This window comes from Nycticebus coucang, chromosome 13 (genome assembly GCF_027406575.1).
Source record: "Nycticebus coucang isolate mNycCou1 chromosome 13, mNycCou1.pri, whole genome shotgun sequence".
NCBI lineage: Eukaryota > Metazoa > Chordata > Mammalia > Primates > Lorisidae > Nycticebus > Nycticebus coucang.
In genome coordinates, this window is record NC_069792.1 from 33448299 (window position 1) to 33476040 (window position 27742).

Genomic DNA, 27742 nt, shown 5'->3' on the forward strand with positions numbered 1-27742 from the left:
GGCCTGAAGGTTTATGAAAATGCCAGAACAGATGTGTTTTTTAGAGTTCAGTTGTCATAGAACAATAGACTTGGATGAGATGACCATGAATAACAGCTTAATTGGTGCTGCCCAAGCCACATTTTCTGGACCCGAGGACCATCCTACACTATCGTGGCTCAGATGGTCTGGATTAGACTAGTAGTAATTTCTTTTCTACTCCTATTGATTAGTTTGCTAGCAGCAGCACTACCCTAAACTTATACTACTTGGTGTTTCTCACTAGCTCCTCCATGTGCTTGAAGCATCTTCTGTTATCATTTGACTTTAGAGTACTAATGATTTTAATTCCTCCTCACCACAATTTGAGGGAATGTGTGTTGGAGAAAATTCACTTTTGATAAAAAAAAATTTAGATTCTCTAAAGAAGGTTTTAGTCTCCTTGGTGGTAGTGTTGGAGGAGAGTACAGACTCCCGTGGTTTGTTCTGTTTCTTCCTTCTAGTTTTTTCTGAAATGTGTAATGGAAGGTAATGGTAAGGCGGGATTCTAGCACCAGACTCTCCGGATTCTCTCCCAGCTCTGTGACTTACTCTTTGTGAGTCTTTGGGAATATTATTTAAGCAATGGCTCCTTTGCCTTCACTATGAAATGAAGATTGTGTTAATAAAATTGCTGTGGGCATTAAAAGGGTTTGTATTTGTAAAGTGCTTTATAATGCGGTTGGCACATTGTGTCACCCTTATAATTACATACAGTCATACAAGCAGTTCTCATTTAAAATTTGTGGTTGTTAAGTAGTAATGTTGTTTTAAAAATATGAGTCCTATTTTTCAGCTCAGAGAGGCTTAAGAATAGATTCTTTAAAAACGGGAGAGGCTTTTTTGGCTCAAGGAGTAGGGTGCTGGCCCCACATAATGGTATAGCAGCTTCAAACCAGGGCCTGGCTAAAAACTGCAAGAAATAAATAAAGAAAGAAATAAAAATAAAAAAGTGAGAGGCTTCAGGTGAGACAAAGATTTGGCTGGGCACAATAGCTCATGGTTGTCATCCTAGCATGCTGGGAGGCTGAGGTGGGTGGATTGCCTGAGCTGGGGAGGTGGAGACCAGTCTGAGCAAGATGGAGACCTTGTCTCTATGGAAAATAGAAAAATTAGATGGGCAAATGGTAGGTACCTGTAGTCACAGCTATTGGGGAGGCTGAGGCAAGGGGATCAGATCATTGAAGCCCAGGAGTTAGGGGTTGCTGTGAGCTCTGACACCACAGCACTGTAGCCTGGGGCAACCATGTGAGACTGTCTAAAAAACAAGAAAACCTACAGACGTGTGCCATCCTCAGTGCACCACCCCATGCATTCTTTTCACTTGCCACCTCTTCCCTAGCACAGCTTAGCGGCTACCCCAGAACTTATGGTCATGTCAAAGCCTATGCAATCTTTCAGTTTAGTTGACCTCGTGGCTACAGGTACCACCCCTGCTTTACCTTGTGAAATAATCGGAATCCCACTAGTGCTTTCCTAGGGGGCACTGCCGCTCACCTCTTGCAGCAAAATTATCGCTGAGTTTTCAAATGAAGGAAAAACCCCCACAAGTTTGTGCCTATGTAACCAACAAAACTTCTAAACGGTGCATCAAAGACCAGGGGGCCTCAGTGTGTACATGCAGTTGGGTCCAAAGACGCTTGAGGAGCTATACAGTGGTTGCTGTGAAAAGGGAGCTTAACTTTAAGGTTGTATACTGTGGTGCATTGAGCATTTCAAACCCACTACAGTAACATCAGTTTTGTTTTGTTTTGTTTTGTTTTGTGTTTTATTCAGTGAATTATACAACATCCCTCACAGGAATCAGCAGGAATGGAAGACAAAGAGTTCCTAAGACAACATTCAACACACACATAACTTTTTAGAAGCATCATTGCATATAAGGTTTTTTAGAAAATATTTCACTTGCTCCTTTCCTCTGTTTTTTAAAAAGTCATTTGTAATGGCCATTTTCTCACCCCTCTGTTTTCATAAGTGCCAATCGTAAGGTTGTTGTAAAGGTTCCTTCTTGTAAATATTTCTGACAATAGTGGCTATCAATGATCTCTAATCTTATCTCATCGATGATTCAACTAACGCACTGTAAGGAAATCTGTGACAGAGACCTCAGGACACAAGAAATTTGAAATTATTTTATTTTATGGAATATTGCAATTGTATGAATTTGAATATCTAGAGGAATGCACACATAAGGTTAGCCAAAGAGAGAAATATCACAATCATATTGTTATTTCAGATACAAAGAGCCAATGGGCTGGAAGTGAAATGGTTCCCCAAAGAAAGCAAACAATGGACAAGACTCCCAGAATTAGAAATGAGAATTATTTTATTAGTACTAAAATAAATTGCTTGTAAGTCAAATCCATGTACTTTAGTTTAGATACGTCTTCATATCCTCAGATAGGAGAGCACCGTTATGCAGGAAGGACGCACTTCGTGATATTTCTCGATAATAATCGTGTTAACCACCTATCCTAGTGTGACCCAACTAATGTAAAATAAAAGCTAAAGCATATTGGTTATACTCTAAAAGCAACCCTATTTCCTAGGCTTCACTAGGACCTTGGCTAGGTCCTTTACCCTCCACTTTTATGTTCTTTTTTTTGAGACAGAGCCTCAAGCTGTCACCCTGGGTAGAGTGCAGTAGCATCACAGCTCACAGCAACCTCCAACTCCTGGGCTCCAGCGAGTCTCCTGCCTCCGCCTCCCAAGTAGCTGGGATTACAGGCATCTGCCACAATGCCCAGCTATTTTTTGGTTGCAGCCGTCATTGTTGTTTGGTGGACCTGGGCTAGATTCTAACACGCCAGCTCAGGTGTATGTGGCTGGCGCCTTAGCCGCTTGAGCCATAGGCGCTGAGCCCACTTTGCATTCTTTCCATGTGGGGAGTATCATCTCACTACTTATTCTATTTTTTTTTTTTCAGACAGAGTCTCACCATATTGCCCACTGTAGAGTGCAGTGGCATCATAGCTCACAGCAACTTCAAATTCCTGGGCTTAAAGGATGCTATTGCTTAGCCTCCCGGTAGCTGGGACTACAGGTGCCTGCCACAATGCCCAGCTATTTTTTTGTTGCAGTTGGCCCTGGCTGGGTTCCAACCTGCTAGCCTCAGTGTATGTGGCTGGCCCCGTAACCACTGTGCTACAGGCACCGAGCCATTACTATTTATTCTAACATTTTTCGTCCAGTAGCTTCTCCTAAACCATTGGCTGCCCTCTTGGCTCAGACCCAAAGGGCCAGATTATCCCCCTACACATTACAATCTCTTCCTATCCACCCGGATGCATGCATTCCTTGCCCAGGTGACTGATACCAGTACCTTGTTTGCCTCACATTCTGGATGAGACCTTTCCCCCTCTTTTACAGAAGGACATAGCTTTGCATTCTAGGCCTTTTCACGGACACTATGGGTGAGCTGTTAATATAACCTTCTCCCCTCATCCGCAGACAAGGTCTCTGTCTGTCACCCATGCTTCAGTGCAGTGGTACCATCATAGCTCACTGCAGGATTGCTGGGCTCAAGCCGTCCTCCCACTTCAGTCCCCCAAGTAGCTAGGCACACACCACCATGCATGGCTGATTTCTAAAATTTTTTGTAGAGACCAAGTCTCACTGTGTTCATCCAGGCTCATCTTAAACTCCTGGCCTCAGGTAATACTCCTTCCTTGGGCTCTCAAACTGCTAGAATTACAGGTGTGAGCCAGTGCACCCAGCCAGTGTGACCATATTTTAAAGTTTAAACAGTACTACAGAATTCATGTATAATATCACCTATAGGATCAGAGAGATGTTTTCCTCACAATATTATCTAAATATGAACTTGTGAGTATAGGTTACCTATCTTTCATGGGCAGAGATAGTTTATACACTTTAGTATGCCTGTCTTCTGAAGTAAATCTTATTTCTTCTTTTAACTTGTTCAACAGACTGTGGAAAGTTGCATCATAAACCCCAGAGCAAATCATATGTTTCCCCTCATCATCACTGTAACATAGTAAGATTGGTAACTCAAGCCAGCATCATCTAGTCTTTCCTCATATAGCTGGATTCTTATTATTTTCGCTTTAGAAATGGTCCAAGACCGTTGGTCCTCCAAACTCTTTTCTTACTGTTGGTATGTTGAATTACATTCTGAGAGTACCTGTAGAATGAATTATGAGGGTTGATTGTATATTATAATTGATACTGTTTCTTGTGGGTAGACAATTAGCTTTAGATTTTAGTCTCAGTTTTATGTTTTTTTATTAAGTTTGTGAACTTAGGCAAGTTCCATAAATTTTTGTTCTGTTATTTCCTCATGTATAGTAGAGGTATAGTGGAAGCTGCAATATTCTGCTTACTTCATAGGCTTCATATGATTATGTGAGATTATGTAGGAAAATATTAAACGCATGTAAGATGGAAGTAAGAAACCTGAGGATAAGTTTTTAGCTTGAAATATAATGTTTAAAAGATGATCTGGAAGAAAGGGGACTAATAATTGTTTACTGTGTGCCAGGCATCACTTTTAAAATACTTTATAATTTCAAAGTAATAACTATGGCTAAGGCGGTGGCACCTGTGGCTCAGTGAATAGGGCGCTGGCCCCATATACCGAGGGTGGTGGGTTCGAACTCAGCCCCAGCCAAACTGCAACAAAAAAATTGCAGGGCGTTGTGGCGGGCACCTGTAGTCCCAGCTACTGAGGAGGCTGAGTGAGGCAAGAGAATCATCTAAGCCCAAGAGCTGGAGGTTGCTGTGAGCTGTGATGCCAGCACTCTACCATGGGCAACAAAGTGAGAATCTGTCTCTAAAAAAAAATATATATATATATATGGCTGAGGAAGAAGAGAGGAAAATGACGTCAATTGAATCTATAATATTTTATTCTTGGGGAAAAATATGATGCAAGAATGATAAAATGAGAGAATTTAATAGCTCTAAATAATAAGCACAAAGAAACATTTCTGTAATTTTCAGAGAAAACCCACAGCAAACATAGTGTTATTCTTTGAAAATTACAGAAATATTTCACAACTTTTGGAGACAAGGTCTTATTCTATCGCCCAGCTTGGAGGGCAGTGGCATCGTCGTAGCTTCTGCCCTCAGCAGTCCTCAGCCTCACCCCTCTGAGGACCCGGAACTGCAAGTGTCTGCCACCTTGTCTGGCTGATTTTGTTTATAGAGATGGGTTCTCGCTGTTGCCTACTCTGGTCTCAAACTCCTGGCCTCAAGTGATTTTTCTGCCTCAAGACTCCTAAAGTTCTAGGATTATAGGCAGCAATCACCATGCTCAGCAACATTTCTAAAATAGAATATCACCTTTTGTCAAGATATAATAAGTGTTTTAGTTGACAAGCTTATGTATCTTACAGAATCACAATATATATCAGTGTCGTGGATAAGAAAACAGATTTTCACGTATTTAAATAGACAGTAAATTTTTTTGCAATTGAATTTTGTTTCATTATGTTACTTTTTATCTCCACAGGTTTATAAAGTTCTGGTCTCAGTGGGCAGGAGTGAATGGTTTGTCTTCAGGAGATATGCAGAGTTTGGTAAACTTTATAACACTGTAAGGAATAGTCGTTTTATAAGATTTTTGTTTAAAACAAAATAACCTGAGAAAATGACCAAATGAGAGAGATTTATTTGAATGATTAAATTAATATTTGCACATATCAGATAAGAAGAAAGGGTAAGATTTTTCAAATGCATTGTAACTCTAAAGAATTCTTACAGAAGAAGATGAACAGATACCATTGAGAGGTTCCAAATAAATCATTGAAAGTAAGAGAACTAGATAATGGCTTAAAGTTCATGCACGAACTTTATGGCCACCCTGTACATTTTACTGTCCTAGAATGTTAGAAATCAATTGTTTCTACCTACCTCTTTGATAATGGTTAATCATCAAGATATTTCTGTTTAAATTGCCCAACTGTAAGGTTTAAGTTTGAAATTATGTCATGTACCCACTCTCCTTTCATACTTAGTTAGAAGGTAAGTCTCAGGTTCCAGATTTTAAGTACCTCACACAACTGAAATGTGTATAAACTTTCAGAATTTCTGATAGTTACCTGGGATGAGAGACCCTAGCTATTTACTTAAATAATTAAAACCTATTTTTATGCATTCATAGTGCAGATATGAAATAGTATTCATAATCTAGTGTTTGCAGTGCTCCTAGTACATACTTTCTAGAGTAGGCCACAGACTCTGTTGTGATACATCAGGCCAGATCTTACACAGGTACCAATGTTTGTGGACAGTGTTGCCTTGAAGATCCTACACAGAGGCCCAAGTGATAGGATTACAAGATAAGCCACTGTTCCCTGCCAAAGTTCCACTTTTGAAAGAAGTATAAGCCAGTAGAACTTTGTGCATACAAATAAATACCTTCCATGATTTTCTTTTTGAGACATAGTCTGTATTGTCCTGGATAGAGTGCTCTGGCATCACAGCTCACAGTAATCTCAAACTCTTGGGCTCAAGTGGTCCTCTTGCCTCTGCCTCCCAAGTAACTGCGACTACAGGCACCCACCACAATGCCTGGCTAGCCTTCTATAATTTTTTTTGTTTCTTGAGACAGAGTCTTATTTTCTCACCTTTGATAGAGTGCTGTGGTGTCACAGCTCAGGCAACCTCGAACTCTTGGGCTTAAGTGATTCTCTTGCCTTAACCTCCCAAGTAGCTGGGACTATAGGCGCCCGCCACAATGCCTGGCTGTTTTTAGAGATGGAGATCTCACTCTGGCTCAGTCTGGTCTCGAACCTGTGAGCTCAGGCACTCAACCCACCTCAGCCTCCCAGAGTGCTAGGATTACAGGCATGAACCACTGTACCCAGGCTGCCTTCCGTAATTTTTAAAAAATGGTTTTATTTTGGAAACTGAGTAAGAGTTGAACTGTTCGTTCTGCTGAAAACTCTTAGATACCTGTTATCTGCATGTTCATCCTTGTTTTGAGGATTGTAAACTCTGTACCCACTGGGATACCTAGTTATGCTCAGGGAAAAATAACATTACAATATCTTTCTCATATGAACACAGTTTATATGATCTTCTTAGATAAGACGAAATTTTGTTTAAAGAAATAGTAGTAACGGTGGCGCCTGTGGCTCAAGGAGTAGGGTGCCAGCCCCATAGACCAGAAGTTGCGGGTTCAAAGCTGGCCCCAGCCAAAAAAAAAAAAAAGAAAAAGAAATAGTAATAACTGAAATTTGAGACTTCTTTCTACATTCTGCTTAAAATATTTTATAGGCTACACTTACTTTCTAAACTTACCTTTAGCAGAACTGTTCATAAAAGGAAGGGGTGTACAGGGAATTTCACCTAAAAACTGAGCAGTATGGCGATCCATCCCAGTGCTGCACTTGAAGTTGGTTTTATGAATTAAATAGCTGATGATCTCATAGACAGAGTGTTAATATTTGTGTACCTTTGGCCGGGTGAGGTGGCTCAACACCTGTAATCGTACCACTCTGGGGGGCCAAGGTGGGTGGATTGCTTGAGCTCAAGAGTTCCAGACCAGCCTGAGCAAGAGTGAGACCCTGTCCCTGAAAAAAAAAAAATAGCTGGGTGTTGTGGTGGGCGCCTGTAGTCGCAGCTACTTGGGAGGCTGAGATAAGAGAATCACTTGAGCTCAAGAATTTGAAGTTGCTGTGAACTGTGATGCCAGGGTATCACTCTACCCAGTGTGACAAAGTGAGACTATATCTCAAAAAAAATATATATATATATACATGTGTGTGTATATTTGTATATCTTTAATAATAAAGGTGAAGTAATAAAACTTGTATGAGCCCCTTCTCCCATGATCACTTATTTTCTCTCTTCTTTGAAATGCCCTGTCTTTAAACTTTTGCAGCAGAATTTTTTAATATGTAATTCATTTTTTATCATTCATCTCCCTTGTTGCTCTTCTATTTCTCTTCCTTTTTTTCATCTTTTTCTTACTTCATTCCTATTTGTGTCTACCTCTGTCTTTTTGTATAACTCCTTTTAATTCTGCCTCCTGTGGTGAGGGGCAGGAAATAAAACAGGAAAATGGTATCAGTTGTGTTCTTTGAAACTGCAGACATGAGGTTAAACTTGGCCTGTATTTCAAAAAACACAAATTCTTGAACTATTCTCCTTTTAGAGTAAAAGAAAAGATAAAAAATATAATAAAATTTTCCAAACTGTAAGCATTTTATTGTCAGCTTAAATGTATATTTGATGACTATAGTTTATATTTTTAAACTTTTTATTATAGAAATTGTCGAATACATGCAGAAGTAGATTAGTATAAATATAGAAGGTAATATAACGTAACTGTACCACTAGCCTTCAACAATTACCAGTACATGGCTATTCTTGATTAATTAATCTCCATCCTGTACCATTCCATCAATGATTTTGACACAGATCTCAGATATCATTTCATTTGTAAATATTTTAGTGTACATCTCTAAAAGATAAAAATTCTTTTTTTTTTTTTTTTGTTGATATAGAGTTCTACTTTGTCGCCCTTGCTAGAGAGTGCCATGGTGTCATAGCTTATACCAGCCTCAAACTCTTGGGTTCAAGTGATCCTCTTGCTTTAGCCTCCTGAGTAGCTGGAACTACAGGTAACCCGTCACAATGCCTTGCCATTTGTGTTTTTTTCTTATAGAAATGGGGTCTTGCCCATGCTCAGGCTGGTCTTGAACTTCAGAGCTCAATCTACCCACCTTGACTCCCCAAAGTGCTAGGATTACAGGAGTGAGCCACTGCACCCAGCCAAAAGATAAAAATTCTTAAAACCAAAACCACCATCACATTAAAAAAAAAAGGGGGGGGCGGCGCCTGTGGATCAGTCAGTAATGCGCCAGCCCCATATACCGAGGGTGGTGGGTTCAAACCCGGCCCTGGCTGAACTGCAACCAAAAAATAGCCGGGCGTTGTGGCGGGCGCCTGTAGTCCCAGCTACTCGGGAGGCTGAGGCAAGAGAATCGCTTAAGCCCAGGAGTTGGAGGTTGCTGTGAGCTGTGTGAGGCCACCGCCCTCTCCCGAGGGCCATAAAGTGAGACCCTGTCTCTACAAAAAAAAAAAAAAAAAGAACAGTAATGCCTTAGTATCAAATATCTTATTAGAGTCCAGGCATGGTGGCTCATGCCTGTAATCCTAGAACTCTGAGAGGCTGAAGCAGGTGGATTGCCTGAGCTCATGGGTTTAAGACCAGTATGAACAAGAGAGAGACTCCATCTCTAAAAATAGGCATTGTGGTGGGTGTCTGTAGTCCCAGCTGCTCGGGAGGCTGAGGCAAGAGAATCGTTTAAGCCAAGAGTTTGAGGTTGCCGTGAACTATAACGACACTCTGCCAAGGGTAACAAAGTGAAACTCTCTTTTTTCTTTTCTTTTCTTTCTTTCTTTCTTTTTTTTTTTTTGAGAGGGAACCCTACTATGTCACTCTCGGTAGAGTATGTGGTGCCACAGCTCATAGCAACCTCAAACCCTTGGGCCCAAGAGATTCTCTTGCCTCAGCCTCCCAAGTAGCTGGGACTACAGGAGCCCACCACAACGCACGGCTATTTATTTTGTTGCAGTTGTCACTGTTGCTTAGCTGCCCCAGGTCAAACCTGCCACCCTTGGTGTATGTGGCTGGTGCCATAACCACTGTGCTATGGGTGCCAAGCCAAAACTGTCTCTCTCAAAAAAAAAAAAAATCCAGTTAGTGTTCAAAGGACTGGTTAATAGCTCTATCAAGTGTCTTTTTTTTTTCTTTTTTTTTTTTGTGGTTTTTTTGGCTGGGGCTGGGTTTGAACCCACCACCTCCGGCATATGGGGCCAGCGTCCTACTCCTTTGAGCCACAAGTGCCACCCTATCCAGTGTCTTTTAATCACCAAATTCCTCTTTGCCTCTCTTTTCTTTCCTCTACAAACTTTTGTGAAAAAAAGTCTTTTTCTGGGCGGCGCCTGTGGCTCAAGGAGTAGGGTGCCGGTCCCATATGCCGGAGGTGGCGGCTTCAAACCCAGTCCTGGCCAAAAGAAAAAAAAAAAGTCTTTTTCTTTTTTTATAGATTTTCCAGTTGACAGTATGCCTATATTGTAAAGTGATTAATGCATTCTTTTATTCTTGGTATTTCGAGGTGTTAGAACTGTAGTTTTTATATTTGCGTGTGGTTTTTGTTTATATTAAGTTTATGTTATAAATATAACCCATTTTTGTCACTTTACTGTCCCAAATTTAATTTCTTCAGGGCCAAGATTACCTTCTCTGGGGACATGCAAATCTGATATGAATGCATTAGAATTTTTTTTTTTTTTGAGACAGAGGCTCACTATGTCACCCTTGGTAGAGTGCTGTGGCATCACAGCTCAAAACCTCCACCTCTTGGGTTCAAGTGATTCTCTTGCCACAGCCTCCTAGTAGCTGGGACTACAGGTGCCTGCCACTGTGCCTGGCTATTTTTTTTGTTTGTTTTTTTTGCAGTTGTCATTGTTTAACAGGTTCAGGCCAGGCTCAAACCCACCACCCTCCGTGTATATTTCTGACACCCTACCCACTGAGCTACAGGTGCCGCCTGAATGTATTAGAATATTAATAAGAAGGCTAGAGCAGAGGTTATTTAAAGCAAAATCCATCAGCTTTTTTTTTCAATATTTAGCAAAAATTTAAAGCAATGTTTCTATATCCATTGGCACAGAAATTTCACTTCTAAAATTTTATATACAATACTCAGAAAGCATTATTTAAAAATCCAAAGATGGGCTCAGTGCAGGAAGTTTAGTTGTATGGAGGCGAGCCTTGGAGGCGGTGGTGTGCGTCCACTTCCAGGGTTCCTTAACTTTTGATTCACTTGAGGTTCACGCTAGGAGGTGCTTCAGAATGTCTTCATCACATTTTGCCAGTCGGTTCAGAAAGGATTTCAGTACTGAAATGATTAGGACTAAACTTGCTCAAAGGAAATCACTGTCTGAGAAACACAAACAGACATAAGGAATATGAACAAAATAGACTCTTTGGTTTGAAAGATGTCAGCATTCCAACCTTGGAAGGTAGAATTCTTGTTGAATTAGATGAGACATCTCAAGAGCTTGCTCTAGAAAACGCCAAGCCAAGGTCAATAAAAACTGTTCTGTGTGACCAACGAAAACAAACGCTCCAAAAATACAAAGAAGAAAAGCAACTACAAAAATTGAAAGCACAGAGAAAGAGAAAGCTAAACGAGAAGCGTTTAAAGTGGGTTTTTATAGACCTGATACGCCTGGTTTCCTTTCATCAAACCTGAATGCTATGAAAGCTGGGCCACAAAAGACTTCTTCTGTATGGATTACAAGGTCAAAGGCCAAAGACCTGTTTGGTTTGTCCTAGGAGGCTCACTCGTACTGCTCGAACATCACTCCCAATAATGGGAGTATGACCAGCAGTATGACCTGGTCAAAGACAAACTTCTGAAAACAAAGTGTTGGACAAAGAGGGAAAAGTTGGACAGCCTGTAGTGTCCACGTCGGTGAGAATGACTTGATCTGCTGCTCAAGCAGCAAAGCAGGTTGCTGGAGCAGTCTCATCCAGCACAGCAAGAAAGCCATTCTCAAGAGCCACTGGTGACAGTGAACCAGGAAGAAAGGCACCAAATAAAGGAAGACCCGCCCCGCAAAAAGAAACAAAACCTGCAAAGCCCCTGGATGGTCTGAAGACCTATCAAGTCACCCCCATGACTCTCAGAAGTGCTGACGATTTCTCAACACCCAGTTACACCTAGACCCCTTGCAAAATAGAAGAGGATAAGACTCAAGAAGCAACAAAAGATATTTTGGTGCTAAAATGTAAAATGTCAGCTACTGAGTTAGTACAGCAAGATTCAAATAAATTACAACATCCTTTGTGTTCTCTAACAGTTTGGAATGAAGAACAGGTCTTAAATCATAATAAATCTATTAAAAAGTCAAATGGCCTTCCAGTAACAGAGGTCCCATCACTTGAAATGAAGGAAGGACAGATATGTACCATATTTCAGAAATATCCTCCAGTCAGAAACTGAGAAATTAACAATGTCAAGTTGCCTTCAGGGGGAGAAGAAGCTGAGATCGGACATTCCAGATGATGCTAAAGATCGTATTCGCACAGCAGTTGGTCCAACAAGACTCCTTATGAAGGAAAGGGTCAAACAATTTGAAGGACTAGTGAATGATTGTGAATATAAACAAGGTGAAAAGGAGATTACTCACACAGATCTGGACAGGTTCTGGGATATGATTAGTTTTCAGATAGAAGATGTAAAGCAAAAATTCAACAATCTGACCAGACTTGAAGAATCTGGGTGGCAAAACAATAGTAATGCAAGCATTTTAGTTTTCAGGAAAAAAGTCATCTCAAGTATGGTGAATAAACCAAAACAAATTCTTCCACATGATGGAGGAAGAATTGCAGCTAGAAATCGCTTGGCTGCAATAAAAAGTGCAGAGAGAGAGAAGACGAAGCTGCGGAGGCAGCAGCCTCTAGGATGCCAAAGGAGATTGATAAAATAGTGTTTGATGCTGGATTTTTCAGGGTTGAAAGTCCCGTTATATCATTTTCAAGACTTTCCATTTCTTTTGAACATCCTTCTCAAAAGACGTTGAACACCTAAGTCTGTCAGCAAAGCTGCGTCTCAGAGCAGGGGTGCGGTGGGCCTCCTAGGACAAACTGCATCACCAGAGAGTTCCAGTCCTTGGAGTACCAAAAATGAACACGATGATAAGAAGACTTTGTTCGAAAATACTCCTGAAAGCCAGAGCAACCTAGGAGAAGATGCTCAGTGTCCTGGATCACAAGATTTAATCGAAGCGAAACATGATGAAAATAGGGTAAACTTTGGCGTGCATTACTTACCCAGTGAAAGAATTGAGTTTGCCTCTTCTTGCTGGTGGAGTAGCAGATAATATTAACAAAAAAGAAGAAATTTCAGATGTTGTGGAAGGAATGGAGCTAATTCTTCAATTATATCAGACGATGTTTTGATGAGTAGCCCTGAAAAATTTAAACCATCACAGAATATCCTCTCACCAGAAGAGGAAACTAAACTTCCTCCGTCAGTACTATTTGATAATAAAAGTCTCACTACTGAATGCCTTGTTGATTCAACAGGCCTGAACTGCAGCAATCCATTCACTCAGCCAGAGGGCAGACATTGAGAACATTCCGGATACATTTCCCTTGGTGGTGACCTGATCTCCTTTTCACCTCTAATGCCTCCCGTTGGCCTGGGCGCTGGAGGGGGGCAGGACGTGGAGCCCCGGACTCCGACCCGGGCTGGAGACCCTACCTGGAGCCCATCGAGCGTGGGCAGGTGTCAATACATCAGCTTTTTAAGAAAACTGTTGTTGGCCCAGGACCTCTAGCTTAAGCGGCCAGTGCCAGCCACATACACCAGAGCTGGCAGGTTGGAATCCAGCCCGGGCCCGCCAAACAATGACATCTATAACCAAAAACTATCCGGGCATTGTGGTGGGCGCCTGTAGTCCCAGCTACTTGGGAGGCTGAGGCAATAGAATCACCTAAGCCCAGGAGCTGGAAGTTGCTGTGAACTGTGATGCCATGGCACTCTACCCAGTGCAACAGCTTGAGGCTCTGTCTCAAAAAAACAAAAAAAAAAAAAAAAAAGAAAAGAAAGAAAACTATTGTTAATCTGTTCATGTAGAGGGAACACAAAAGATCACATCTCCTCTTGAGGTAATAAATGGTGAGTAACATGTACTTACACATCAGATTCTCGTCCAAGCACTTAACATCCAATCTCCTCTAAGTCTCACAATAAATCTGTAAAGGAATTGCTAAAATTACTTCCATTTCACAGGCCAGAAAACTGAGGCCCAGAGATGTTAAGTAACTGATACAAGGCAACACAGATACCAAGTGTTTTATTGGGGCAAATAAAGATGCTGAGTCAGTGTGTGGTTTACTGGTATAACTTAATACTGTGCACTGGGTGGGCATCTGTTTAAAAGTGTTTTAGAATGGGTTTTCTTCAAAATCAGGTTATATTTGGTTTTGGTGCATGCATAACTAGACCACTTGCAAAATTATTTGTAATTTGTAATGTTATTTTAAATTTTTTTTAGTTAAAGAAGCAGTTTCCTGCTATGGCCCTGAAGATTCCTGCCAAGAGAATATTTGGTGATAATTTTGATCCAGGTAAGCTGTAACTTTATAGACCAGGAATTAAGTGGTAGTTCAGGTTTGAAGAAGTCATGAGCATATTCATTGGACTGTGTCATAGTGCAGGACTTTAGAAAACTAATTGATCTTGCGCTTTATGAAAATACTGCTTCTGGAATGTGCTTACTGTGTGCCAGGTGTTTTAATTTATTCAATCCTTACAACAAGCCTATAAGGTAGGTATTGTTGTCATTATTAGATAAGGAAACTGAGGCACAGTTAGGTTCATTATTTTGCTCAGGGTCACACACACAGGGTAAATGGCAGCTTCGGAAGTTAAACTCAAGCAATCTTGCCTCAGATAAATTTAGTAATCGCTAACTTAGGGGTACTTTTCTAACTTTAAACAATGCCAGAAAAGGAATTTATTTTTACATTTAGAAACTTTTTATTTATTTATTTTTTTTGAGATAGAGTCTTGCTATGTCACCCTCGGTAGGATGCTGTGGAGTCATAGCTCACAGCAACCTCAAGCTCGTGGGCTTAAGCAATTCTCTTGCCTCAGCCTCTGAAAGTAGCTGGGACTATTTTTTTGTTGTAGTTGTCATTGTTGTTTAGCAGGCCCAGGCTGGGTTCGAACCCGCCAGCCTCAGTGTACCCTAGCCACTGAGCTATGGGCACTGAACCTATATACATATGTATATATTTTTTGGGGGGGTGGGGGGCAGAGTTTTATTTTGCACCCTCGGTAGAGTGCTGTGGCATCACAGCTCACAGCAACCTCCAACTCTTGGGCTTAAGCGATTTTCTTGCTTCAGCCTCCCAAGTAGCTGGGACTATAGGCGCCTGCCACAACACCAAGCTATTTTTTGGTTGTAGTTGTCATTGTTGTTTGGCGGGCCTAGGCTGGATTTGAACATGCCAGCTCCAGTGTATGTGGCTGGTGCCCTAACCTCTGAGCTACAGGGACCGAGCCCAAGATAGATGGATCGATATATATATATATATATATATATATATATATATATATATATATAATTTTATATAATTTTGTTCTACATAGTAAGATACATAGTTCAAGCATTTCTTTGGTACATGCTGAAAATATTTTTGCTATTGTAATGAGACAGATTCTAGTAATCATATTGCTGAATAATGTCACATAATAGTCTGTTCCACTGTGTGTAAAGTTTATTGTACTTTGTAAAAATCCTTATACATGCCATCATTGGCATTTAATTTAAGGGTAGCAGATACTAGGATTGTAAAAATATCCTCTTTTAGGCTTTAAGTATATCAATTTGTCTAATTTCCCATTATTTTATTTTATTTTTTATTTTGCATCAGAGTCTCACTATATTGTCCTCGGTAGAGTGCGATACTGTCACAGCTCACAGCAACCTCCAACTCTTGGACTTAAGTGATTCTCTTGCCTCAGCCTCCTAAGAAGCTGGGATTACAGGCGCCTGCCACAATGCCTGGCTGGTTTTGTTTTTTCTTTTCTTGTTGTAGTTATCATTTGGCAGGCCTGCACTGGGTTCGAACCGCCAGCTCCAGTGTATGTGGCTGGCGCCCTAGCTGCTGAGCTACAGGTGCTGAGCCTCTAATTTCCCTTTTTTACTCAATTTGAATTAAAGAAAGATAGATATAGATATGTAGAAAAAAATTACAAAATATTCTCTATGTGTTCTCTATGGCCACCTCTTTGTAACATACACAGTCTTCTCCCTTACTCCTGGAGAACACAGTCTAAGGGATCTGTTGTGTTAAAGTTTTTCCTATGTGTGGAGACTTTTAGAATACCCTGTAGTAGGCACTGCAGAGAGGAGAGACCAAGTAGAGAGTGGGAGGCTGGTTAAGAGAGTATTCCTACCAGTCATGGCGTTAGATAATGAAAACAGGGACTCGAGTGGGAATAGGGTTAAAAAATGAGCCGTGTGCAAAAGCTCTTCTAATGATAAATCTGTAAGAAATTTTGATAATTGCTTAGTAATGCCACATAAAGAAGAGAATGAGAGATAAGTGAAGTGTCAGGTATGATCTGACTGAGAAAATTAATTAATATGAAGTGGCAGAAAGACTTTAAGAAAAATCAAACGATGCTAGTGATGACACTTGAACTTGGGTTGGAGTTCTGTAGGGCCCTTAGTTGAATCGTGAAGACAGTCATTCCTTCAAGGAATGAAGGCACAAAGAAGTAAAAGATCCGCAGCTCTACTCCTTTCTTATAAAAGACAAGATACCAGACTGAATGCCCAATGGTACCTATGTTTTAATGAATTAATTATTTGACACTAAAAATGGATTTTTATTGAAAAGCCATTTGCAGTCTATCTTAAAGTGTGTTGTATATGATTTAGTAACAGTGAACTACATTGTATGTAACAGAAATCTTGAAAAGCATTAGGGATAGCAAATGTAAGTCTTAATGTAAAAATCCAGAAATAGGTAAGAATGTCTGTTTGGTTAAGCCTTGCTGGGGAAACAGGCATTCTTACATTTTGCCGGTAGGAATGCCAAATGGAAATCCATGTCAATGGAAATTTGGTAACATTTAGGAAAACTGTATGTATTTCACTTGGACCAAGAAATTACATTTCTAGGAATCTATCCCAAAGATAAACTGCACATAAAATGATGTATGTTCAGGGAAGCACCAGCCCCATATAACGAGAGTGGTGGGTTCAAACACAGTCCTGGCCAAACTTCAAAAAAAATAGCTGGGTGTTGTGGCAGGCACGTGTAGTCCCAGCTACTTGGGAAGCTGAGGCAAGAGAATCCCCAAAGCCCAAGAGCTGGAGGTTGCTGTGAGCTGTGACGCCACAGCACTCTACTGAGGAGATGATGAAGGAATAAATCAAAACTGGGACTTTGAGGAGGGAGAGGCTAGGGGACCCAACAGAAGTGGAAGTTAAATGTCCCTGAGTGAATCTTGTTCATTGTTTTGACTTTGGAACCATGTATTTGTTTTACATAATTTATGTATGTATGTATGTTTGAGACAGAGTTTCACTTGGTCACACTTGGTAGAGTGCTGTGGCGTCTTACCTCACAGCAACCTCAAACTCTTGGGTTCAAGTGATCCTCTGGCCTCAGCTTCCCAACGCCTGGCTATATTTTAGAGGCAGGGTCTTGCACTGGCTCAGTCTGTTCTGGAACCTGCAAGCTCAGGCAATCCATCCACCTCAGCCTTCCAAGTGCTGGGATTACAGGCATAAGCCACTGGGCCCAGCCCTTGTTTTACATGATTTAAAAACAAAAATTAAAATGCAATAACAAAGAGACCTCTAACAATGGAAAATAAACTAAAGGAAAAAATAACCTAACTATATTTTGATTTTTGTTGTAAATACTTAGAGAATAATTAATCATTAGAATAATAAGATTTTGACTATATCTCATGGGTTTATATGCCAAAGACAAAAACAAAAACCTTCAAAGAAGTTTTATATGGCATTCGATAGTAAGTTATATAAAGTTGTTATCCTGGAATTATGTTAATGTCATGGGAAACAAAATTTTAGGCAGAAGAGGAAAGAGAAACAAATATGAAATCAAAGATTTTAAGTGAAAATCCTATAATTTTTGCTTCATTTTCAAACATAACATGGAATCATAATTTTTTTCTTTTTTTTACATTTTCAAACCGTATGTATTAGTGTTCTCTCCTGGAAATGCCTAAAAGCAGTAACAAATAAGTAGCAATCAACAACCCCAGCATTCAAGTTGTGATCTCTCAATACCATTTTCCTCTCAAGGGAACCAGAGTTCCTGGAAAACGGTCATTTCAGCTTCTGGGCAAGCAATGTACAAGATTATCTCAAGACATCTTGCCTTAAATTTTCACACAGAAGCGATCTGCAATTACTGAAGGTTTATCAAAACTACAAAAGAGCTGAATTTATGGGAGCTTTAGTTGAGCAAAGATTGGACAATTAGAACATGGAGAAAGAGTATTGGAGTGGGTTAGAACACATTAATATATAAAGACCCTTGAGTTCACATGGACTCTTCAAAAAAAAAAATAGAACAACTCATCAAATACCTTAGAGGTTACTAGATTACTGATTTTTTATTCTTGCAATCAGTCAAAGAATCAAACATTTATCCTTGTTTGGTATGAAACATAATTTCTTTGTACCAAAGAGCTAATGATGGAAAGTAGTACTTCTTCATAGAAGAATCAACAGCTCATAATTGCAAAAGGAATGACAAAACGGGAAGAATCACTGTATAACTTCTGATGAGTTAATGGATCTAGGCACAGACCATCAATGATGAAAGCTTTACTGGGGCAGGAGAATCCACTTCCAAGATGACTCACTCTTGTGGTTCTTGGCAGAAAGCCTTCTTGCATGTGGGCTACATAGCCTTCGCTGTCCTTTCAACATGGCAACTGGCTTTTCCGGAATGAATGATCCAAGTGAACTAGCAATGCCTTTTATGACCTGGACTTGGAAGTCACATACCATCACATCCACCATATTCGGTTAATTCAAAGATAGTCATTAGTCCAACACACATTCAAGAGAAGAATTAAGCTCTGTCTGTAGATTGGAGGCAAATCGAAGACTTTATGGACATTGTAAGATGATTTCACGTTTTTTAAAAAAAGATATTACCAGCAATACACATTGATGTATTTAAAAAAACAAAACCACAAAGTTGTCTAAAATTGCTTTAAAATACTCCAGAAAAAAAAGTGAAGAATAGGGATAAATGAGCCATCAATACCAGAATGTTGGTATGGTAATTTTTAAAGCAGGGTAATGAGTACATGTGGTTCATTATGCTCGTCTGTCACCTTTTGTGTATTTCTAAAATTTTCCACAGTGAAAAGTTAAAAATAAATTCATACCTTAGAAAACTATCCTGAAATTGCCCCCCCCCCGCTTTTTTTTGAGACAGAAAGCTGTCGCCCTGGGTAGAGTGGCATGGCATCACAGCTCACAGCAACCTCCAACTCCTGGGCTCAAGGGAGTCTCCTGTCTCCGCCTCCCAAGTAGCTGGGACTACAGGCACCCGCCACAACGCCCGGCTATTTTTTGGTTGCAGCCGTCATTGTTGTTGGGTGGGCCCAGGCTGGATTCGAACCCGCCAGCTCAGGTGTATGTGGCTGGCACCTTAGCCGCTTGAGCCACAGGCACCGAGCCTGAAATTCCCCTTTTAACTTTATTTGTGTTTGGCAGCCATCATCCTGAGTTTGTTTTACATCTTTCTGAGTCCTTGGGGTGCAGCACAAGCCTGTGTCTTCATTTTCTTTTTTTATTTCTTTATTCTGATGGTTGCCAACCTCTGTAAGATGAGTTTTATGTGCTTGAAGGCTTAAGAATGATTTCTGCTTATATTTTTCAAAGTTAAAATTTTATTTTGAATATAAGAATTTTTATAAGGCACACCCAAAGGAAACCATATTTCTTTCTTTCTTTTCTTTTCTTTTTTCCAAGACAGAGTCTCAAATTGTCACCCTGGGTAGAGTGCTATGGTGTCACAGCTCGCAGCAACCTCAAACTCTTGGACTCAAGTGATTCTCTTGCCTCAGGCTCCCTACCTAGTAGCTGGGACTACAGGTTTCTGCCAGAACTCTTGGCTTTCGGCTTTTTTTTTTTGTTTCCATTGTTTTATCTGGCCTGGACTAGGTTCAATCCTGCTAGCCTCAGTGTATGTGGCTGACACCCTAGCCACTGAGCTACAGGTGCTGCCCGGAAAAGCTGATGGGATCCTGATATCAATATAGAAACCATTTTTTTGTTTACCAAAAAAGCTTATTGTTGAAAATAACAAAATGGCAAAATTATAAAGAAATTGAGTTCATTAAGGGGTGGTTTTATGAAATTTAGAGAATGTGAATTGCTAGAATGTATAAATGGTTGCTCAGTATTTTCTTTAATTGCAAGTATTTATTTATTTATTTAACATATATAAATATATATCTATCTACATATATATTTTTTTGAGACAGTCTCACTGTGTCACCCTCAGTAAAGTGCAGTGGGATCACAGCTCACAGCAATCTCAAACTCTTGGGCTCAAGCTATTCTCTTGCCTTAGCCTCCCAAGTAGCTGGGACTACAGGTGCCCAGTACAACGCCTGGCTATTTTTTTTGTTGTTGTGCAGTTGTCATTGTTGTTTATCTGGCCTGGGCTGGGTTGGAACCTACCAGTCTGGATGTATATGGCTGGCACGGTAACCACTGTGCTATGGGCACCGAGCCTATTCGTAAATATTAAGTGCCTTGTAAGACATTGTGTTAAGGGCTAAAGATCAATTTTTTTTTTATTAAATCATAGCCGTGTACGTTAATGTGATCGTGGGGCACCATATACTGGTTTTATAGACCGTTTGACACATTTTCATCACACTGGTTAACATAGCCTTCCTGGCATTTTCTTAGTTATTGTGTTAAGACGTTTATATTTGGGCGGCGCCTGTGGCTCAGTGAGTAGGGCGCCGGCCCCATATGCCGAGGGTGGCGGGTTCAAACTCAGCCCTGGCCAAACTGCAACAAAAAAAATAGCCTGGCGTTGTGGCGGGTACCTGTAGTCCCAGCTGCTCCGGAGGCTGAGGCAAAAGAATCGCGTAAGCCCAGGAGTTAGAGCTTGCTGTGAGCTGTGTGAGTGAGCCACGGCACTCTACCTGAGTGCAGTACGGTGAGAGTCTGTCTCTACAAAAAAAAAAAAAAAACATTTATATTCTACGTTTACTAAGTTTCACATGTACCCTTGTAAGATGCACCACAGGTGTAATCCCAGCAATCACCCTCCCTCTGCCCATCCTCCCCCCTCCCTCCCCTGTCTCTCCCCCTTCCTCATCCCCATATTCTTAGGTTATAACTGGGTTATAGCTTTCATATGAAAGCCATAAATTAGTTTCATAGTAGGGCTGAGTATATTGGATACTTTTTCTTCCATTCTTGAGATACTTTAGTAAGAAAAATATCACAGCTCTATCCATGTAAACAAGAAAGAGGTAAAGTCTCCATCTTTCTTTAAGGCTGCATAATATTCCATGGTGTACATATACCACAATTTATTAATCCATTCGTGGATTGATGGGCACTTGGGCTTTTTCCATGACTTAGCAATTAGGAATTGGGCTGCAATAAATATTCTGGTACAAACATCTTTGTTATGATGTGATTTTTGGTCTTCTGGGCATATATCTAGTAGAGGAATTATAGGATTGAATGACTGATCTATTTTTAGGTCTCTAAGTGTTCTCCAAACATCTTCCCAAAAGGAATATATTAATTTGCATTCCCACCAGCAGTGCAGAAGTATTCCCTTTTCTCCACATCCACGCCAACATCTCTGGTCTTAGGATGTTGTGATATGGGCTAATCTTACTGGAGTTAGATGATATCTCAAAGTAGTTTTGATTTGCATTTCTCTGATGATTAAGGATGATGAGCATTAAGGATGATGAGTATTAATTTGTATTCCCACCAGGAAGGCATGATCCTTCCCTTAAACAGCTTAGATAGAAACTCCTTTTTTTTTTTAAGACAGAGTCTCACTTTATCGCCCCTGGTAGAGTGCCATGGTGTCATAGCTCACAGCAACCTCAGACTCTTGGGCTCAAGCAATTCTCTTGCTTCAGGCTTCCAAGTACCTGGGACTATAAAGTCTGGCTATTTTTAGAGGTGGGGTCTTGTTCCTGTTCAGGCTGGTATTGAACCTCTAAGCTCAGGCAGTCTACCTACCTTGGGCTCCTAGAGTGCTAGGATTACAGGAGTGAGCCACCACATCTGGCCTAGCTATAAACTTCTTTTATTACTCAATATTTACCTCTGCTTATTGAAGACAAATAAGTTTGTACAAAATAAAAAGACTACTTCCTATTTCAGTCCCAGTCTTTGAGTTCTACTGAAGTCCAGACTTCCTATCTACCCAGGTCTTTTTATAAGCCTTGTTGTCATGTCAGCTGTCCAGGATATTTTTCTTAAGAGCTAATCCCTAGATAGGTTGGGAATCTCTTTGCTCTTGAAACAACCTGTGAGTTCTTTGCTGTTAGTACCCTTGGTGTGCCTGTATGTAGTGATTTGTTTAAATTTCTTCTCAACTAGAACGTGAAGTTCTTTTTTTTTCCTTTTTATTTATTTATTTTTTATTGAGACAGAGTCTCACTTTGTGGCCCTCGGTAGAGTGCCATGGCATAATAGGTCACAGCAACCTCCAACTCTTGGGCTTAAGAGATTCTCTTGCCTCAGCCTCCCAAGTAGCTGGAACTACAGGCACCCGGCACAACGCCTGGCTTTTTTCTGGTAGAGATGGGGTGTCACTCTGGCTCAGGCTGGTCTCGAACCTCTGAGTCCAGGGTAGCCCACCTGCCTCTGCCTCCCAGAGTGCTAGGATTATAGGCGTGAGCCACCCTGCCCAGCCTAGAATGTGAACTTCTTGAGGATAGTTACCAGGTATTAATGAAACATTTTTGTATTTCCAGTGCCTTGCACATTTTAAAGTGTATAATAGATGATTAATGAATGAATAAATGAATGCTTGTATGCCATTTTCACCTGAGTGACTTCTTTTAGAAAGGCTATTCAATATTAGGTTAAAGCTTTTAAATATCACTTACTGTATCACTGAAACTTCTAAATTATCAAGGATTCCAAATAAGGTAGAATAATTTTGTTAGCTAGCTTCCCACGCCCTTTCTTTTTTAGACGACCATCACAAAGTGGTATAGCTGGAAGGATCTCTTATAGATCATGAGATAAAGAAAGGGGGCATTTGTTTGCGGTTAGAAAGCCAGAAAGCGGCACAGGCAAGATCCAGAGTTAGGAGACTACTCCAGTGTCCTTTGCTGTGGCAGGCCGTTATACTAGTAGGAGTCGTCATGGTGACTGTGCTGTTATTTGAGTTCCTATCTATACGGTAGTGCCTTTTACCTCTATTTTGCAAGACGAGGCCATTTTCCCGAGTCTCATAGCTAATCCAGGGCAGAATCAGACTTGCCAGGTCGTCCGTCTTCAGAGCTCATTCCCTCAGCTCTTTACTGTCTGCTTCGTGTGTAAACATAGGATGCCTTTAAAAGCAGAGTTCACGGCATTGGTCGTAAAACCCAACATCTCCTCAGTCAGTCCGATGATTCTTTCCTCTGCCCCACACTGTTGAGGATAGTGTCCTTTTGGATGATTTTTCATGAAGAGCAAAATGATAGAAATGGGAATAGTTCAGTTTAATACTTATTTTGGAGACTAAAGCTTTTCATTTTATTATCTGAGCATTAAGGGTTTCTCTGAATTTCTAATTGAAATTTCTTTTTAATTACAACAGATATGTTTGTGTAAGTTCTTCATTAGAGAGATTTTAAAAATGCCTACTATAATTCTTACACAATATCTCAACCTTATAAAAATTCTTGGCACTTAATCCTATAATGGCATGGTACACATTTTAGTCTTTTCTGGAATTTTTTCAGATATTTGCATGCTTAATGTTGATCTAAAAAAATGAAGCTTGGAATTGTTCCTAAATTCTGACTGCTGCTGAACTTCTTGTTTGATTGCAGACTTTTTTCTTTCTCTTTCCGTATAGGGCCTCACACTGGGATTTCAAAACTGTTTAGTTAGTGATGAACTAGAAAGTCTGTAGCGCTTAGTGCAGCGCGGTCTATAGCTCATTGAAAAAAGAAAACTCCCTCTGTTATCATAGTGGTCTCCAAAAGTAAAGCATCTTTAATAAATCCACAGAAGAATTTAAAGCTCCTTCCATACAGTCATTAAAATTTTCTTTTAGGGGCAGTGCCTGTGGCTCAGTGAGTAGGGCGCCAGCCCCATATACCAAGGGTGGCAGATTCAAACCCGGCCCCGTCCAAACTGCAACAACAACAAAAAAAATAGCCGGGTGTTGTGGTGGGCACCTGTAATCCCAGCTACTCGGGAGGCTGAGACAAGAGAATCGCCTAAGCCCAACAGCTGGAGGTTGCTGTGAGCTGTCATGCCAGGGCATTCTACCCAGGGCAACAAAGTGAGACTCTGTCTCAAAAAAAAAAAAAAAAAAATTTCTTTTAAAGGCAGCACCCATAGTTCAGTGGGTAGGGCGCCGGCCACATACACCAAGGCTGGTGGGTTTGACCCGGCAGGGGCCAGCTAAACAATAATGGCAACTACAACACAAAAATCGCCGGGTGTTGTGGCAGAAACCTGTAGTCCCAGCTACTAGGGAGGCTGAGGCAAGAGAATCGCTTAAGCCCACGAGTTTGAGGTTGCTGTGAGCTGTGATGCTACAGCACTCTGTAGCTCAGAGGGTAACATAGTAAGACTCTGCCTCCAAGGAGAAAAAAAAAATTTTCTTTTAATATTCCCAATGCAGTCATTCATATTAGTTCTTCCTCCCATGTTCCTAAGTCCAGCTCTCAAGAAATAACTGTTTTTCAAGCACAGTTTTTTATTTTTTATTTTTTTTAAACAGAGTCTGACTATATCACCCATGGTAGAGTGCTGTGGCATCACAGTTCACAGCAACCTCAAAACTCTTGGGCTTAAACGATTCTATTGCCTCAGCCTCCCAAGTAGCTGGGACTATAGGTGCCCACCACAATGCCTGACTATTTCTTGGTTGCAGTTTACATTGTTGTTTAACAGGTCGAGGCTGGGCTCAAACCTGCCAGCTTCGGTGTATGTGGCCAGCACCCTACTCAGTAAGCTTCAGGCCCAAGCCTCAAGTACAGTTTTTAATGTAATCCTCACATGTGCGTTGTCTGGTGACATGAAAAAATGTCCTTGGAAGAATCTTACAAGATACCTGAAATTCTTCAGAGAATTCATAGTTGTGAAAAAATGTACCAAGTGCATCAGTCCAAAAGTCCGCATCTAATTTTATATTTGTTCTTTAACAGCCATACTTAACATATAAGAAGTAGAAATAAACCTACGTGACTGGAAATAACCCATCAGTTTGGGGACAAATGGTGTACTTTAAATCCTTTATTGAGTGGATTTACTAAACCAAAATTCATTATTCAGTGACATACTGTTTGTGGGTTTTTATTCAGATATTCACTATTAGGAGGCACTTTATCAAGTCACATTTCTTCAGTTTTTTCTGTATATTTCTTAAGTATTAGGGTTTAGGATGATGGCTTTTTAACCCCACATTTAATAAAAATAATAGCAGCTAATGATTACATCCTAACCATCTGCCAGACATTCTGCTATAAGCTTATATGCATTACTGTGTGTCTCATTTAATCATATAGCAGCATTTTGACATATGAATACTGTTTGTATCCCCATTTTAAAGTAAGGATTTAAGTCTTAGAAAGGTTTAAGGTCATCTAATAAGTACCAGAGACAAGATACTTAGGTAAAGTTTTCTAATTCAAAGAAAGGCTTATGCTTCACATTTATTACTAAACTGCTATTATATGACCCTCAATTATCAACAAATAAAATACTTAGAAGATGCTCTACAAGTACTTGTTAGGACAATGTACCCATACATTTTCAAGGGCGTTTTTAACAATGAGGGTTAAACCAGAGTTTTGGTAATACTCAGTTAATCAATTAATCACTATTCCCCAGTTGCAAAGGATTTCCAGTAATACTTATTTTTGTCATTTGTTTTTTAAAAGTTAGCATGATAGTTATTAGTGTTCATTTTTATTCATTACTTGACAGTACATGAGGAGTTAGACAAAGCAAAGTACTTTTCTAAGTTTTGTAGTTGAATGTATTCACAATCCAAAATAGATAGCTTTTAAGTTATTTTGGAAGCTACATTATCTGATTTATGTTAATTATTGGATTTATAGATGTATATTTCTGAGCATTTATTCCTCATTGTAACCAAGAAGCATGAATTGAGAAATAGATACTTAATCAAAATGTACCGTCTGTACCTGTTTATTCTTATGTAATTGTATTGATGATAGTTACATAATCTGACATAAATAAACCGAAGGTCTTATATTTCTCTTAACAGATTTTATTAAACAAAGAAGAGCAGGACTGAATGAATTTATTCAAAACCTGGTTAGGCATCCAGAGCTCTATAACCAGTAAGTCATTATCATTGTATTCTGAAGGGATGCTGAAACCAAATCTAAGAATGTTAAATAAGCCTCACAGAGATTTTATCTCTTCTGTGAAATCGTGCTGTATACTAGGTATGTTTGTAAATTCTTCCTGGAGCATTTCCTCCCTGATGTCCTTAGTTCCCTTTGCCCTTCATCAACTTGTTTTCTTTTCTTTCTTCCATTTGTATTTGAATTAGTTTTACAGATTAAACTTGAAATAAATTTGCATAATGCAGTTAAAATATTTTACTAATTATTTGATACTATGTTTGTGCCTTCAAAAAGCATTTAAGTGACCATTGCCTGCTTTGGGAATGTAAAACTAAATGACTTCCATCCCAGGGCGGCGCCTGTGGCTGAAGGAGTAGGGCGCCGGTCCCATATGCCGGAGGTGGCGGGTTCAAACCCAGCCCCAGCCAAAAACCACACAAAAAAAAATGACTTCCATCCCTTTCATCCCTTCTAGAGGCATGGGTTCCCAGCCCAGTGGGAGAGTCAGACGTATAAACAAGTAATTGAAGCTGGGTAGTTTCTATGGTAGAGATGTCAGAAGGTAACAGAAAAATATGTGGCCCTCTCTTTTTGAGGATGTCAAGGAAAGCCTTCTAGGACTTAATGCATGTATAATCATTCAAGAAAAAAAGGTAGGGAGAACATTCAGGTAAAGGGAGGAGTACATGTAACAGAGGATGCAAAATCCCGGAACCTCGAGGCCACTTATAACATTCCATGGTGACTGGAACAGGGTAGGGTTTTGGAAAGGAGATGAGGCTGATGGCGTTGGTACGGTCAGGCACACATGCCCCCAGCCTTTGTTCTAGCTGCAGCAGTGTTCTGTTGACCCACAGAAGGCCTCTAGTCTTTCTCAGCATAGTATTGTAGGCAGATGAAGGCACTTTCCCAGGCCTGGCTGCCCTGTTGGCCCATGCCTGTAATCTCAGCTCTTTGGAAGGCCGAGGTTGGGGGATCACTCAAGGCCAGAAATTTGAGACCAGCCTGAGTATAGCAAGACCTGTCTCTAGAAAATTAAAAAAATTAGCCAGGTGTGGTAGCACTTGTAGTCCCAGCTCCTCAGGAAGACACAGGATTGCTTGAACCCCATTTAAAAATGGTTTGATGGTGAGCTACTATGGCACCACTGTACTCCGGCCTGACTGACATAGCAAGACCTTGTCTGTAAAAAATAAGAAAGAAGGGTGGCGCTTGTGGCTCAACGGAGTAGGGCGCTGGCCCCATATGCCAGAGGTGGCGGGTTTAAAAACCCAGCCCCAGCCAAAAACTGCAAAAAAAAAAAAAAAAGAAGAAGAAGAAGAAAGAAAGAAATACCTGTGAAAACATTGGTAGATCTGTGGCTTAGTTTATGTTTTTATTTTTGAGTCTAGTAGTTGGTTCATAGTGATTACCTTTATTGTCCTTGGTAATTTAATATATGTTACAGTACTTACATTGTTTTGTATGTATAAAGTATTATATTCTAAGAAGAAATAAAGAGGGTAAAGTAAAATATCTGTGGAGCTTTTCCACACCTTACTTAGCTATGTAAATGCAGAAGTTGCTTTATATAGATAAGGATGTAAACACAAAACACTTAAATAATATTTTCAGAAGTACAACACTGA

At 40.2% G+C, this 27742-nt stretch overlaps 1 protein-coding gene across 1 annotated transcript in view; it reads left to right on the forward strand.

Annotated features, from left to right (window-relative positions):
* Positions 1 to 27742, forward strand: part of LOC128563566 (uncharacterized) — an 856840-nt gene that overhangs the window by 808977 nt on the left and 20121 nt on the right. Inside the window, exon 13 of the mRNA XM_053558951.1 lies at positions 14065 to 14137. Within this exon, the coding sequence (XP_053414926.1) occupies positions 14065 to 14137 (73 nt within the window). The remainder of the gene's footprint in view (positions 1 to 14064; positions 14138 to 27742) is intronic.